Raw genomic sequence first — 16650 nt, forward strand, 5'->3', positions numbered from 1 at the left:
TGGTGTACTCCCACTGGAGAGGGCTTGAGCCAAAGTGCATCTTGCACTTTTACATTGTTTGTCATACCACCTTGGTTGCTTGAACGGTGGCTTGGTACCCTTTCTTATTTGCTTGAAGAAGAAGGCACGTAAACCCTCGAAAAATGACTCGTGTATTCTAATTGCTTGCGCATTTTGGTCTTTACTTTTCAAAATATCCTCAAGGTTCGCATTAATTACGGAGAGATTGATATTAATGCGAGCTATTAATGAGTCATTAGACTTTACTGAGGTCCATTTTAGCCTCCGCATGTCATTTGTTGGCACACACACTGAGGGAGCCAGAGTTAGTTCCTTGATCAGTGAGCAGGGTTTGCCCCACCAGCTGTGAGAAACAGAAATGGGGTTATGGTCACTCTCTAGTCTTGGCTCCACCACCATATCTATAGGATGGCACCACAGCCTCAAACAACAAAGGACGTAGTCAATCCTACTAGCTGAACGGCCATTATCAAAGGTGGATGCTCCCAGCTTGTCTCCTTTTGTTCTTCCGTTCAATGCCCGAAGGCCGCTTTCAAGGCAAAGTGCGTTAACCTGAACTGCTACCGTAGACCACCTTTTGATGGGAGGTAGCGAAAGCACTGGGATGCCCCAGTGTCGGTCCTCGTCGGGGTCAAAGACCCATTCGGAGTCCGAATCTAGGAGGGGTTCGAAAGTAACATTGAAGTCCCCAGCTACGATCAAATCCCTATTACACGATTTAGATTCTATGAGTGTGGTTAGAATGTCCAACTCGCTTGACTTTTTCCCTTTCGTTCCCCGAAGATAGATGTTATATATGTCCAGAGTGCTCTTGGGATCGAAAGTTAGTCTCACTAATTGGATATCCAGGGACCCAGTGTCAATCACAACAACGCGTGAGAATAAATCCTGGCGAGCCCATATAATTAGTCCACCAGATGGGCGGCCTTTCGGGCCTTTAGTTGCTGGGACATAAAAATTCAGATATCCCGGCATGAACCGAGCCTCAAAGGACCAGGTTTCCTGAAATAGGCAGACATCATAGTTGTTAACGAAGCTGACCCATTCAGGTATGTCAAATTTAGTCTTAATACCAGCCAGGTTCCAAGACAAAAGAGAGCCAGAATTATTACCAGGCCGTGTGACATGGTGCTCAGTGAACCGGCTAAGTACATTTGCCCTCTCTCCCAGCCTAAGTGGAGGCGACAATAGGGCCCTGGGTATTGGATGTGATCCTGACAGGGCCAGGGAAGTGACTACCTGGGCGTCTATGGGTGTACTATCGTTTGCCCCCGGTGTCATAGAAGGTAAGGGAGTTTTCATACTATGGAATTGTCAGTGGGAAATACCTGGAGTGTAAAAATAGTTTAGGTCATGGACCTCTATTCCAGAACTAGGTCCGTAAGGTGTGTGTTCAGTAATAAACCTAGAGAGGCGTGAATCTTTGAAATTGACGATAATACAATCTCCCTGGATATTTTTAGGTTGAGAACCTATCCATTGTACCCTTCTAGCGAAAAGAATCCGACCATTCAGTTCGTTCGGGATTGGTCTATGGATATTGAGCCAATGACTTACTTTATTTTTTAGTTGCTCAAAAGATTCATTTTTGTTAGTAGGGAGTTCGGGAACGCCCGTTAATACCACAACATAGGGAAAGGATTCTCGTGGTAGGTGTAATTGGGTCGGGGGTGGCCTGGAAGCGTTACCTGGGGGAAATATGTCAGCAGTCGTGCTCGGGCTACCTAGGTTTGTGATGTTAGTGCCCAGGGGTACTTTACTTAGCCGACCCTCCCGCCTCAGAGGCTGGCTATTTTGTAGCATTCCCACCCGCCGTGATGGTTGTTGAGTATTTGAAGTTGGCATGGATAAGTCTATGCCTAAACCGATACCTGTAGTAGTTGGAACAGGGGCGGGAGGTGTGCCAGATGAGGATGGAACAGCAAGAATAGAATTTGCTCCCTGGGGGCAGTTAGTTTTAGATATATCCCTGGTGCACAACTTAACAACATTCTTTAGCGAGCAAAAGTTATCCAGAATAGATTGTTCCAATTTGTCTACTTTTGTTACAACCATTTCGATCCTTTCCAATGATGGGGTAATTAAGGATCGAACGATACGTTCTAACTGGGGGACTATGTTGCTAGTATCAGATGGAGGGGGAGCGTGTATACTAGTGTCAATCATGGAAGGGCGGACACTAGTGCTTGATGTATCAAGAGGTACCGTGTTTTTAGGTGCTTTGGGTATTTTTGCCGGCCTACCACCATCCATAACCCCTCCCCTTTTCCTTTTCTGTATAACTGGTCTAACGGATGTAATAGATCTGGCCCCTGCTCTAGTCTGGGGGCGGGGGGCGGGGGGCGTTAGGCACAGGTGTAAATGCAACTTCCTCTTCTGACACTACGTCCGCCATGACTGCGAGATCTATCAACCTCCCAGATGGAGGTGACAAGCGCTGAGATGAATCAGACGTTGAGAGTAGTGGTGCCTCCTCCCGCAGCTGCTCTCTAAGAATACTTGGTGATTTTACAAGAGCTAGCGGGCCCAATGTTGAACGCCTGACGAGTGAGGGATCTATCGAAAGGCGTCTTTCAGTGATGGCTATTTCGTGTTCCAAGACCGAGACGGCTCGAGTAATGAATTGGTCCATAGTCCCTGCTACTGTAGAGGGGACCATGGGACGCTTCCCCTTTCCAGCCATTTCACACAGAACCACACAGATCAGTATGTAACAACAGTCAGTGTTTACACAATTGTCAATGACCCAGGAACTGTGACTGCAACGACTTACTTCTAGCGCTTAGTGTCAAGGGGAGAGCCCTGCCCAGCCTGGTCGGCCCCGGACGGCCACAGACGGTCCCGCCCTTGTCCCGGGCTTCTCCCGGCGCCGACCCGCGCGCGGACCCGCGATGCGGTGGCTCAGGTGATCTTTAAGCGCCTCCAGGCGCGGATGGAGGTCGGGCGGCTTCCGGGTCTGCCGCAGGGGCTGGTGGGAGTTGTAGGCAACGAGCCCTCAGCAGCGATGAATACGGAGCTACCTGGCAGGACCTCGCCGCACACCAGCAAGAAACACCTCCTCCTCCGATGGCGTGGCAAAGGAAATTCAGGTAGGGAAATGACTCGCCCGCTCTGACAGCGACTCTGGTGATCTTTAAGCGCCTCCAGGCGCGGATGGAGGTCGGGCGGCTTCCGGGTCTGCCGCAGGGGCTGGTGGGAGTTGTAGGCAACGAGCCCTCAGCAGCGATGAATACGGAGCTACCTGGCAGGACCTCGCCGCACACCAGCAAGAAACACCTCCTCCTCCGATGGCGTGGCAAAGGAAATTCAGGTAGGGAAATGACTTGAGTCATTTTGTATACAGATTTGTATATGGCTTGAGACCTGAAATCAGTGAAATGATTTGTGAGCACACAGTTGATTGGCAGAGTAAGAAGATTGATGAGATCTTGAGACATGCAAAGTACTTCAGTGATGAAATTGAGGCGAAACAAAGAAAGCTGAAGGAAAAAGCAATGTGGGCACAGGTGAAGGCTGCAGAAAGACAAGAAGCACAGCTGGTTGAACAAGCAAATAATCCAGGAAATAGGCCCAGATATGGTACAGGAAAAGGAAAGGGGAACATAGAAGAGGCGAAGAAAAAATTTCCGTGCCACAACTGCGGAAAATTAGGGCACTGGAGATCCGAGTGTACGAATCCACCATTAGTGAGTAATGAGAATAAATCCTTGAATCAACAGGTGCAGAACGACGGGTGTAATCATCAGCAGCAACAGCAGAAGGTTGTCAAGCAGCAGAATCAAGAGCCAAAACCGCCCTTGCCACAGAACAGAGGATCTCAGAAATACGATAAGGACTCAGGATTCTACAATGATGAACAGGTAAACAAACCGAGACGTACTAATCAGGTACAACAATACTGGCTAAAGAATGAGGGGAGTGAGTCTGAAGGGGACTACTGACGGTGCCGAAGAGAGGAGGAAGAGTGCATACTTGGAGCAACTCTAGAAATAGACCACGCAGGACCATTTGTAGATGGGAAAATAAATGGGGAAAGTGTTACTTTTTTGGTAGACACAGGAGCGACAAGATCAACTGTCAGGTCAGCAGATATAAGAAATCTTCCTCTTTCGGACGAAGCAATCCAAGTGGTTGGTGTGTCTAATACACAGATTAAGACTCGTCTTACTGAACCAGTAAGGGTAAGGATAGGGACATTTTCAGATATGCACAGGTTTGTGGTGTGCGACACTAGTCCAGTGAACTTGCTAGGTAGGGACTTATTGTGTAAAATGAATTGCACAATTTTTTGTACTCCGGATGGAATAGCCTTTGAGACACCAGATGAGGATGTCTTATATAGGATGACTCTAGATAATAGAGAATGTGAGATTGTTGGAACATCTGCTGTATTTAATCCAGATGATTTGCCTCAAGAGTTGAGAAACACAGTAAAAGCAGTAGTCTGGGATTTTACTGGAGAATATGTGGGATTGATGAATAATGTAGATCCAGTAAAGATTACAGTGAAAGAGGGAATCACTTACCCTAATATCCCACAATACAGATTGACACCAGAGATAATTGAAGGAATAACACCTATAATTGATAAATATGATTCAGCAAGGTGTTTTGAGAGAGTTACTGAGTAGCCCATGTAATTCACCAATAATGGGGCTGAAGAAACCTAATGGGAAGTTCAGGATTGTACAAGATTTGAGAAAAGTTACCAAAATTGTGGTATCATGCTGTCCCATTGTGCCAAATCCATCAGTGATTTTGTATCAGATTCCTCATGATGCTGAATGGTACACAGTAATTGATTTGTGCCATGCTTTCTTTTCAATTCCATTGCATCATGACAGCCAGCCGATTTTTGCATTTCGGTTTGGACAGCGTATTTTGGCATGGTGCCGAATCCCACAGGGGTATACAGAGAGTCCTTCAATATTCAATATTCAATCAGTTGCTGAAGAAATCTTTGGAGAGTCTGACTATGCCTGAAAGCTCAGTTCTAGTACAGTATATCGATGACCTACTTGTGGCATCAAAGACACGTGAAGCTTGTGAAGTGGATACCATAGCTTTACTGAATCATCTGGCTGATGGAGGGTTAAAGGTATCTCCAGCCAAGTTGCAATTTTGCAAGAAAGATGTACATCATCTTGGACACAATATTGAAAAAGGTCTGAGAAAAGTGACAATTGACATGATCAAAATTATCAGAGGAATGAGAGCCCCAATGACCCAGAGAGAAGTAAGAATGTTTCTGGGAATGGTGGGTTATTGTCGTCAGTGGATAAGTAATTTTTCGCTGATAGCAAAGCCACTGACTAAATTGACCAAAAGTGAAGTAAAAGACCCATTGGAATTGAATGCAGAACAAATGGCAGCATTCGAAGAATTAAAGAGCAGATTATGTGAAGCTCCTGCTCTAGGAATGCCAGACTATGAGAAGGAGTTTGAACTGTACTGTAGTGAGAGGAATGGATGTGCACTTTCAGTGCTAATCCAGAAACATGGACGTCTGAGGAGGCCAGTTGCGTACTTCTCTTCAACACTTGACCCAGTAGCTGTGAGTTTACCAGGTTGCCTGAAAGCAGTAGCTGCTACATGCAGAAGCTTGGAACAGAGTGAGGGTATAATAATGAGATATCCTGTACGGGTATTCGTACCTCATGATGTGGCAATTCTTTTGACAAGAAGCAGAACTAAATATATGTCACATAGTCGGCTGACTAAATATGAGAAAATCATTCTGGGAGCATCAAATGTGACTCTTGAGAGATGTGTGAATGTGAATCCAGCGACACTTTTGCCAGATGCTGAAAATGTGAGTGTGAGAGATGATGTTGATCATGATTGCTTGGATGCGCTTGATTACTGTACAAAACCGAGACCAGACATAAGAGATCTGCCACTACTTGAAAGTGATCATGTGTTGTTTGTGGATGGATCATGTCTGAGAACAGAAGATGGTGTGCTGAATGCAGCATATGCGGTGTGTAAAGTTTCAGAAGTAATGGAAGCTTCACCTTTGAAAGGAGTTAAATCTGCTCAGGTTGCGGAATTGGTGGCACTGACGAAAGCTTGCAAGATTGGAAGAAATGTGAGAGTGACTGTAATGACTGATAGTCAATACGGATTTGGAGTTGTTCACGATTTTGGCCAGCTTTGGCTACAGAGGGGTTTCCTGACCTCGAGTGGAACTCCTATTAAGAATGCAGAAGTGATTGGGAAATTGCTTGAGGCGATACAGCTGCCTAAAGAACTAGCGGTTGTAAAATGTGCTGCTCATGGACAGGGAAATGATTTTGTTACTCTTGGTAATCGATTTGCAAATGACATAGCACAGTATTGTGCAAAGAACAATCATTCGATTAACAGGGGAAAGGAGAAGGAGGTGTCTTTTTGTTCTGTGATGTTTACTAATGTATTGGAAACATGGGATGAGGTGAGGCAGTTACAGGATGAAGCAGGAGATGAGGAAATGAGAGATTGGATTAAAGCAGGTTGTGCACCAAGAGAAAAAGATCATGTTTGGATCTATAGAGATGGAAGACCAGTCATGCCAAATTCTATGTTGTCAACAATGGCAAGAATGTATCATGGCCAGGGACACCTGGGGAGGGATGCTATGATCAGGTCCTTTAAACAGACCTGGTACAATGCGAAGTTCAGGCTGATTGCAGAGAGCATCTGTCAAAGATGTTTGATTTGTCAGCAACTCAATACTGGAAAGAAAACAGTAGTGAGCCTAGGAACAATAGGCAGAGAAGGAGGTCCTTTTACCAGAATGCAAATAGATTTCATTGAAATGCCCCAAGTGAATAGATTGAGGTATGTTCTAGTGGTAGTCTGTTTGTTCTCAAGGTGGGTGGAAGCCTATCCAACTAGGAGAAATGATGGAATAACAGTGGCCAAGTTGCTGTTAAGAGAGTTGATTCCTAGGTACGGGTTCCCAGTGACAATTGAGTCAGATAGAGGAGGACACTTCTACAATGAACTCATGAGTTTAATTTGTGAAGCATTGAGCATACAGCAGAAGCTACATTGTGCATACAGGCCAGAGGCTTCTGGCATTGTTGAGCAGATGAACGGCACAATAAAAAACAGAATTGGCAAGATGTGCTTAGCTACTGGAATGAAATGGCCTGATTTCTTGCCTCTAGTGCTAATGACTATTAGATCTACTCCAGACAGAACTACGGGGTTGAGTCCACATGAAATATTAATGGGACGTGCAATGAGACATGCATTCGTGCCTGTCAACAAGTTGATGACTGTAACTGATGACATGATTTTGGATTACTGTAAGGGCCTGGCTGACGCAGTTCATTCTGTGTTTCACCAGGTTGGAGAAGATGCCACTACACTTGAAAAGAAGCAAGCCCATGATCTGAGCCCAGGTGATTGGGTAAGAATAAAAGTGCACAGAAGAAGAAATTGCTTGGTTCCAAGGTAGGGAAGGCCAAGACAAGTCATTCTGACTACAACGACTGCTGTGAAGTGTGCTGGAGTGAAGAACTGGATTCATGCGAGTCATACTCTGAGAGTTCTGAATCCAAAGGATGGGACTGGGAAAGAGTACTTTGAAGAGTCAGATTCCAGTGATGATGCAGACACTGAAACAGTGAGAAGAAAAAAGAATCCTGAAAGGGGGGAAAGAGAGTCAGAAAGAGAGTCAGGTGATTCTTTTTTCTTACCAGGAGAGGCTTCAAGAGGAACATTGAGAACCTCGGAAGAGAGTTCAGATTCTGGGAAAGTGCCTGAAGTTCCAATGAACAGTAAAAAAGATAAAGAGAAAGAAAGAAAGGAAAAGAGAGATTCCACAGAGACCACACTTGAGTCAAATGAAGAGATTGAGAATCCATCTGAGATTACTTCTGAAGAAGCAGGGTCAGAAGAAGATAGAGAGGGACAGATTGCGGAAGACCCCCGAGAAGGTGTAGGGAACATTCCTGATAAGCTAGGTGAAGGGACAAGTAGACAGCAAGAAGATTGCGTGTCAGAGACCCGAGGAGGGACAGTAGCAGGGAAATCTCAATCGGTGGAGAAGAAGACTGTGGGAAAAGAGAGGATTGTTGATGAACAAGAGGCAAATGAGACAGAATCGGATGAGAGTGAGAATGAGATACCAGAGGGTCGAGTTCTGAGAAAGAGAACTTGGATCGGAGAAAGAAACAATAGAGAAGTGAAACAGAAAAGAAGTGTAAAAGGAGATCTTTGGCCTAACAAGATAAAGAGGCTGAGATATCGGCTGACACGAGTGAATTCATCGAAAGCTGAGCAGGTGAACGAGGTGTCAAGTCAAAATCAAGTGAAAGAAGAAGAACCAAAAGAACCAGAGGAGATCAAGAGAATCAGAAAACCCAACCAGAAGTATAGGTCACCGGAATGGACGTATGTGGCACTGTCTGAAGAAGAAGAAGAGACAGAGAGTCAAGGAAATCCAGAGGGGACCTTACGGAGAGTGGTTGAGGAGGAGAAAACTGTTGGAATCCTGAAAGTTATCTTGACTGACATTGGAGAAGAGACAGATGCTCAGGATATTCAGGATCTGATACAATTTGATGTTGCTGAAGAAGAAGTGAAAAGTGATGAAAATCCAAATTGAGTGAACTAAAGGAGTCACACTTGGAGAAGAGTGAAGAAGAAGAGTTCTAAAAATTAACAGATTTTAGCGATCTAGTGTTCTAGAGATTCGGTAGTGGAGTAGTAGAGGCTGAGTCAAAAGACACTGCCAAAGTAATAAGATGGCTAACACAGAAAATAATCAAAATAGATGTACCTTCTTGAAAAGATGGTGTAGAATGTGCTGCTGCTGTACAGGATTATTAATGCTACTATGGAGTGTACTTGCTTTATTAGTTACTTTTAGAGTTACAATAGACACTTTTGGAATACATACTGAGAATATGACTAACATAGAGAGGAGTTCACAAAAAGTAGTGCCAACTAGAATTAGTAATATATACATACATAAGGATAGGTCAATTAATGATTTTTCTAGCAATGTATTTTCTAAATTGTTGTATGAATACGTGAAGACAATGGAAGTAAGGGATTGCTACGTCTGTATGCAATTACCTGCATCCGTTTCAGAGGGAGTTACTTATCATCATCTTCCAGCTACGTATGGGATTTCATGTAGTGTGTTGAGTAGTATTTTTTATCTGTTAGGGAAAATAGATTATGAGATGTCTAATAAGGATAACATTTTTGGGCAATTACCTATGAATAAAAAACTGAATCCTGCTAAAGAAGCTAACATTTTTAGTGAGATTTTTATTGAAACAGAAGAATTAACATTAGATTATATTTTTAGAAATAATTTAACTTGTAGTTTGAAGGCAGAGGAAAAAGCTTTCCCAGACATGGTGGAGAAAAGGAGAATGAGCATGCATGAAAAGGCAGGAGGATATAAAATGAGTGAGACAGTGTGGGACATTGAGATGGGAAAAGAGTTGAAAAATGGGGCAGTCCAACTTTGGCTTTAGATGCACCACAGAAGGGTAAACTATGCATTACCAGAAGGAAATCCCAATATGATAACTATTTTGTTGGGACTAGCGAGTGCCATGATACATACTTTATTGCAACAGGATGGGGATTCAAAGGAGGAGAAGATCCATTTTTTCCGGGAGTGTATTATATTTGTGGGAATAAGGCTTATTACAGGTTGCCTGACCATTGGTATGGCACATGTTATGTTGGCCTGGTCTTTCCAAAGATTTTTCATATGGATAGAATAGAAGATGCAGAACAAATTAATCTACTAACACGCTTTAAAAGAGAAACTTGGACAGAAATTGTAGGAGATATTTTTGGCGCTTTGATTCCAGCAGTGGGAATTTCATTAAATGCATATGGAATTCGGAAGCTGTCAACAGTGGTGGATCGTTTATCGACAAGCACCGCTGGAGGGTTTCTGTTGGTAAATACAGAGATGGTTGCCTTACGCGCTATGTCTATGCAAAATCGACTTGCCCTTGATATTCGATTGGCAAAGGAGGGTGGAGTCTGTGGAATGCTGAAAGTTCAACATTGTTGCACTTACATTCCTGATGAAAGCAAAGATCTGAAGGTCTATATCAAAAATATTACTGATTTGCATGAAGAATTAGTACCACTGGAAGCTGAAAGTATCTGGACTAAAATGGCTAATAAGATGATTGCTGTTAAGAATTTTATTGCTAAGATAGGTAGTACCATTTTTGGTAAGATATTATTTCCATTGACATGTGTGATTGTTGCTTTATTGATCCTTAGATTAGGGTGTTTATGTTGTAGAAATAGGAGGAGTAAAAAGAAAATAGTAAAAGAAAATACTGAAAAGAGACAAAAGAGGTCAAAAAGAGACCCACAAGAAATAGAATTAGAAGAATTTAGAGAGAGCATGTACTTAGAAACGAAAAGAGATGATGAAAGAGAAACTGGTGTTTGATGTAAATGCAAAAAGACATTTGAATTTCTCCTAAGAAAAGGGGACTACATTTTTTGGGTTGGATTTTTGTGGTGATGATATATCACCAAAGGGGGGATTGCTGGAGCAGGGTTTTCTATTTAAACTCAAACTTCAGTTTATGTTTTTATATGTCATAATTAAAATTACTAAGAATTAATTATTAAGTATTAACTTTTGTCGAGTGTTCTAATTAATCAACCTTACTTATGAAAGAATTACACGTGGGAATGCAATTGCATGGCTTAATTAATAAGTGGACTAAGTTGGTGAGCAAATTAATTAAATAAGTGTGGCTAACGTGCTATTTGTTATGTGTTTACGCTTTAAAATAATATGCTTTAATGCTTCTTTATGTCGCAAATGGCTAGATAATTACATACACATAAGGGCATTAGTGGGAATTAACACTGTATAATTAATACGATGTAGTAACGTTGTTTTGTGTTTCTTTTTAATTAAGTTGTCCATTTTGGCCTGTTGAGAAATGGCCGACATCTACAGCCTGCATTTGAGTAGATGAAATATGAAGAGAGGCCTCGCTGAATATGGTTGAATGACCTCGGCCTCTGTCTGAGCTAAAAGTTATGAAAGGACAGCAGCTCTGGGCTCGTCGCCAGATATCCTTGGAGGAGAACATTTGTCACAAATGAACATTTTTGATAAACTTGCGGTGGCTTCACTATAATTCCGGAGAAGAGCATCCATGGATGTTGCGAATTTAGTTTGTGCTTCCTTTTTCCGTGTTTTTATTTTTGAGATATTCGAGAGCGGAGATTTTTCTAAATGTTGCGAGCCAACATCCTTTCCTGCTCGCCCTGCTCAACGGACGTTTTGAGTTTGTTTGTAACTTTAGTATGCAAATTTTGGTATAAATATTGTTAGACTAGAGAGGGTCTGAGGCCACTTCTTCCTGAACTTATGCTCAAGAGGATCGATGCTGATTGAGAGGACGGCGACTCGAGAGACTTTGATTCTTTACTGAGAGACCTGTCCTGACCTAAAATACGACATTTAGCTAGAATAGGTAATTATGAGAATAATGATTTTGCAATTGAATAACTTTTCATTTGAACTAATTTAGATAAAGTAATTTCTTGTTTGAATTTCAGTGTCGGGTGGTTATTTCTTTGTCATTTTATTGAGATCTCAAATATGTTTAAACTGTTTAAAATCATGACTCGAGACAAATCAATTTGGTTGCATTGACCTCAAATTAGATGCAGATTGATTTTGGAGTTCTCTCGTATATTCAGTGTGGATAGAGTAATAGAATGAATGTTGGTGTGATGGGCCCTAGCGTATGATGAGTGTATGTGCGTATGACTGTGAAATTACTCTGTCCGTGGAAGTAGGGAGAATTTATAAGCTCTGATCTGCAGCACTGCAACCTGTCCAACTTGCATAGGATTTTAAGATGAGAAACGTGGCACCAGAAAACATTGGTATCCCACTCCAGGCATCTAAATGTGCCAGCCACCAAAGGAGTTCTTCTCTGGATTCTGGTCTAACGAAACTGAGTCTGAATAAGTGAGTGCTTTGTGAAGATGTATTTTACATTTTTGTAGAACCTGATAATGTAGGAGGCCTGGAAAAATCACTGTGACTGAAGAAGCCAGAATGCCTCCCAGTTAGGTTAGAGACCTGAGTGAGAAGTGAGACACGGTTAAGGAATAACGGATCCCCTTATGTAGGAGAATGACCTTGTGCTGAGGAAGTTGAAGGCTAGAGTAAGAAGTATCTATCAGAAAACCCAGTAATTCCAACTGTTGGACTGGGAGTAGAGCTGACTTCAGCGTATTGGTCACAAACCGTCTTGGTCTGAGGCTACGGTTACATTAATTTTAAAACCGAACAAGGATCCTCAGAAAGTGGATTCCTACAGACCAATATTCCTTTTAAATACGGACTACAAGATCTTTTCTGGGATTATAGCTTCACGTGTAGCTAAGGTTATAAAAGGGGTCATTCATCCCGATCAAAGAGGCTTCATACCAGCGAGGCAGTTAAACAAACTTACATTTCAGTTGATAGGGGTAGTGGATATGGCGGAAGCACAGAACTTACCTTTAACCATAGTAGCATTAGATGTAGCTAAGGCCTTTGACCAGGTGTACTGGGTATATCTGTGGGAGGCATTAAACAGCTTTGTGTTCCCGCAGAATGTAGTGAAGGCCGTGCAAAATCTTTACTATTGTCCTAAGGCTAAGGTACTGGTAAATGGAGAATTGTCAAATTGGTTAAGCATTTTAAGAGGAACAAGGCAGGGTTGTCCCCCGTCCCTGCTTCTTTTTAATTTGTATATAGAACCATTAGCTAATGTGATCAGGGCAGATGCCACCCTTCTCCCTTTCAAATCTTTTGGGTTAGAAGTTAAATTGGCTCTATATGCAGATGACTTGATTCTTTTTACCAGTAATCCGCAAAATGCTATTCCTAATCTGATGAGGAAGGCGGAGAATTGTGGCTTAAGCTCGGGGTATAAAGTGAACACAAGAAAAACCGAGATAATGGAATGGAATCAGAGTTCAAAGAGTCGAGGGTAAAAACACAAATACGATATCTTGGGGTACTGATCACTCAGTAATTGGAAGATAATATTAAAATAAACTGGAAGAAAGTCAGTCAGGAGATAGTGAGTAGGTTGTTGAAATGGGCGAACCTACCCATAAACATCTATGGTCGGATAAACCTTATAAAAATGATTATCCTCCCGAAAATTACTTTTCTTTTTAATTCTGTTCCTTTAATTTTTCAGAAAGAGGACATAGCTAAACTGCAGGAGAAAATAGGGAGCTTTATTTGGGCATCAAACGGCCCTAGGATAGCCTGGAAAAAATTAAGAAGGAGGCTAGAGGCAGGAGGATTGGCGTTACCGGACCTGCTTCCCTATTGTTATGCTTTCCATTTGAAGAATGTCCGCATGCTGGCAAATAAGACGGATAAGACATCAGTGGGTTTACTTTTTGAGGCCATGTTAGCAGATGTCTCTTAAGGCCAGCAACAATTTCTTTTTAAATATGGAGACCCAAAGTTTAAAAAAATAAAGGTGAGGCTGAAGACTCTGAGGTCTGCTTTAAGAAGCTGGATGTATGTGAGGAAATGCTTGGGCGTCCAATATTTATTATCATGGGCTCCGATTTGGGAATCCCTGGGTACCCCGGAATTCCTGAGAGATCAACTTAGTCAGCCTCTAAAATCGGGAGGTCTAAGGTATTAGGCAGATCTTAAAATAGGTTCTTATTTAGTGAGCTGGGAAGTACTAAGTGAATGTACAAAGGGATAATTAATGAGGTTTAAGTACTATCAATTATGTTCCTGGTGGGCAACACAAGATTGAGCACAAGAGGAGGGGGGAATCAAATGTGAGCAGGTGATGAGAACTGATCAGTGGAAAAAGGAAATCTCTTTTTGGTATGGAGCCTTTTTGGAGACAGACGAGAAGATCTAAATTGAAATTTTAAATCTATGGGGAAAGGAGTTTAGGGACAAAGATTTGAAATAATTGTGGTATGACTGATACGGTATGTTAAACGCAACCATCTGTTTACCACCTACAGGGTCTGTTGGTCTCCAGCGAAGTTGTCCAAGGTTACGGGTAATACTTAAAATTGTCCGAAATGTACGTACGCAGCAGCAGATGACTTACACTTGTTTATGCAATGCCCAAAAACTACATCTTATTGGACTTCGGTGTGCGATTTTATTGGAGAAATATTTGGGAAACAGATTAAGGTAGACCTCTGCCTCATATTTTTCGGACTAAACATAGAGGAAGAAGTACGGAGCAACATGGTTAGTTCCAAGTTTATGTAATCCTATTTGCAAGGTGTGAAATTTGTAGGTTATGGAAATCTGAAAACCCCCCTTCCTTTGCGGAATGCCTTAAGAGTATTATATACACTAGTGCAGAGCTTTCCAAACTCTGTGTCGCGACACAGTACTGTGTCGCCTGCAAATGGTGGGTGTGTCGCGGGATGACGCCGGTACTGCGCAGTTCGTACGCCAGACGTACGTGTAGAAAGGAGAGAGAGACTTTTAGCTGAGCACCGGCAGGCGCAGCCCACTTAAAGCTCTCTGTAAGAGTGATTCATCTCCTCGAGTGCCTGGTGGGGACAGGGCGCCTGTGAGAACTGTAGTGGCTGCACCGCTCTTTGGGCACCTGTACGGATAATGCAGCTCCTTGAGGACAGGTCCGTAGGAGGAATGCAGCTTGTGCTTATAAGAACCTCGGAAGCATCGAAGGCCTCTGTAGATCACCGCTTGCGATAGTGAACAGTGTCTAACTCGCTGAGCCATTCCTCCCCTCTCGTTCACAGTGAGTCTGGCATGCGCTTCTCAGACGCGACATACTGAACACAGTCGGCTTAGCCTGTGCTCGTCTCGTATGTGATCTGTTGTGTTCCTCTTGGGTGTGAACATAAAATGTAGCCCCGCCTTTGCTGCTCTGAGGTGTGAGGATATTACAGTGACTCAGCTCCCGCTCTGCTCCTCTCAGGTGCGAGTTAATAAACACAACCCATCTTTTACTCATCTCAGGTGTGTGACTGTTGACACAGACCACCCTATCCCCTCTAACAGGACACGCTCACCCCCGCGCCCTGTGGTGCCCCAGATGGCCTCCTGTGATTCCGAGCACCAGCTGCATCCAGTCCTTACGCCTCAGACTGCCCTGGTGATTATTTAAACTTACTCTTGGTTTATTTACATCCGTCCCGGAAACGTGGCTGCAGCTGCGTGCTGTGTGCACACTGCTGTTCTGAACCAGCATTGGCGCTGCCAATGGTCTGCTTCGTACTCTCTTTGGAGACAGGCAGACTGAAGCACCCTCTGCAGCTGCTCCTCAAACTCTGTCCTTCTCGGTCCCCGGCAGGTGCTCTTATCTGTCCCCACCTGTAGTGCACTCTTTCTGCTGCAGTCAGCCCTTGTACACTGTCATTTAAGTTTCAACCAGTCCTGGTACAGACGTTTGCTTCTGGTGCGCTCTGTCTTCATCGGCTGTCAGCCCTTGTACACTCCTTTTAGCTGCAGAAATATATATAAGTGCAGCTAAAAAGACAGTGTACAAGGGCTGGCAGCAGATAAGGACAGATATATACATATGTCTTTATTTGCGGTCATCCCTTGTACACCGTCTTTTTAGCTGCAGCCAGTCCTGGTGCCCTCTTTTTATCTGCAGTTAGTTCTGGTGCACCCCGTGCATATATGTTAGTTTACTGTAGTTAATCACTGTGCGCTCTCCTTATCTGCCCCCAGTCATACTGCACTTCCTCCTTCTGTGGTGTTCCCTTGTGTACTCCGTCCTTATCTGCGGCCAGCTCTTGCACACGGTCTGCTTAGCTGCAGCCAGTGCAGCTTGGTGCACTCTCTACTTATCTGCAGCCTTGCGCACTCTCTCTTTGTCTGCAGCCTGGTGCACTCTCTCCTTATCTGCAGCCTGGTGCACTCTTACCTCATCTGCAGCCTGGTGCACTCTCTGGTGCACATCAAATGTCAGACTGTCTTCCCACAATTGCTGCTTGTTTGGAAATTGGTGTTTACTTTTAGTTCTCTGACTGCAAAGTGAGAGTATTTTGTGAAAGATTAAGTGAAGTGTACGAATCGACAACTTCACCGTTAACAATGTCGCCGCTGATGTGGGTTTCTGTGATGGAAAACAAAAATAAACGCAGCTTTTTGCTGACATACTCTACCACAGATGTGCTCTACCAAATGTTACATGTAAAAGGTCAAATTGAAAGTGTCCCGAAAATAAATGACTGTTTGATTGTTGTTGTGTTCTTTGATTGTTACACTTGGTGGGCGTCTGTGATGCCAAAGTAGGCATGGTTTATTATAGTGTGCAGAAGTTTGTAAAAATGACACTTGGTGATGTTCTGTGACCTCACGGTTGATGGGTTCCACATCTTCACAGTTGTCTCGGTCCCAAAATTAATGACATGACAGTTCATTGTGTCTGTCTTCATAATTGGCTTTGTCCTGTAATTCACCAAATTACACTTGATGGGGTTCCATGCCTTCACAATTGTCTCAGTTCATGAAATCACAGTTGATGGTTTCCATATCTTCACAGTTTATCGTCCCTTGATTTATGGCAGAACACTTTTTATAAACCTATTTAAGCAATTTCAGAGCAAATGACCATTTTTGGTTCTCAAAATGTAGCACCCCAAATTTTACCATGT

General features: G+C 43.2%; 1 protein-coding gene across 1 annotated transcript in view; it reads left to right on the top strand.

Annotated features, from left to right (window-relative positions):
* LOC146775842 (zinc finger BED domain-containing protein 5-like) overlaps positions 1–13460 on the top strand; it is a 49605-nt gene extending 36145 nt beyond the window's left edge. The window contains exon 2 of the mRNA XM_085637060.1: positions 13224–13460. Within this exon, the coding sequence (XP_085493186.1) occupies positions 13224–13460 (237 nt within the window). The remainder of the gene's footprint in view (positions 1–13223) is intronic.
* Positions 13461–16650: the final 3190 nt, after the last annotated feature.

Source organism: Triturus cristatus, chromosome 12 (genome assembly GCF_964204655.1).
Source record: "Triturus cristatus chromosome 12, aTriCri1.1, whole genome shotgun sequence".
In the NCBI taxonomy this organism is placed as follows: Eukaryota; Metazoa; Chordata; class Amphibia; order Caudata; family Salamandridae; genus Triturus; species Triturus cristatus.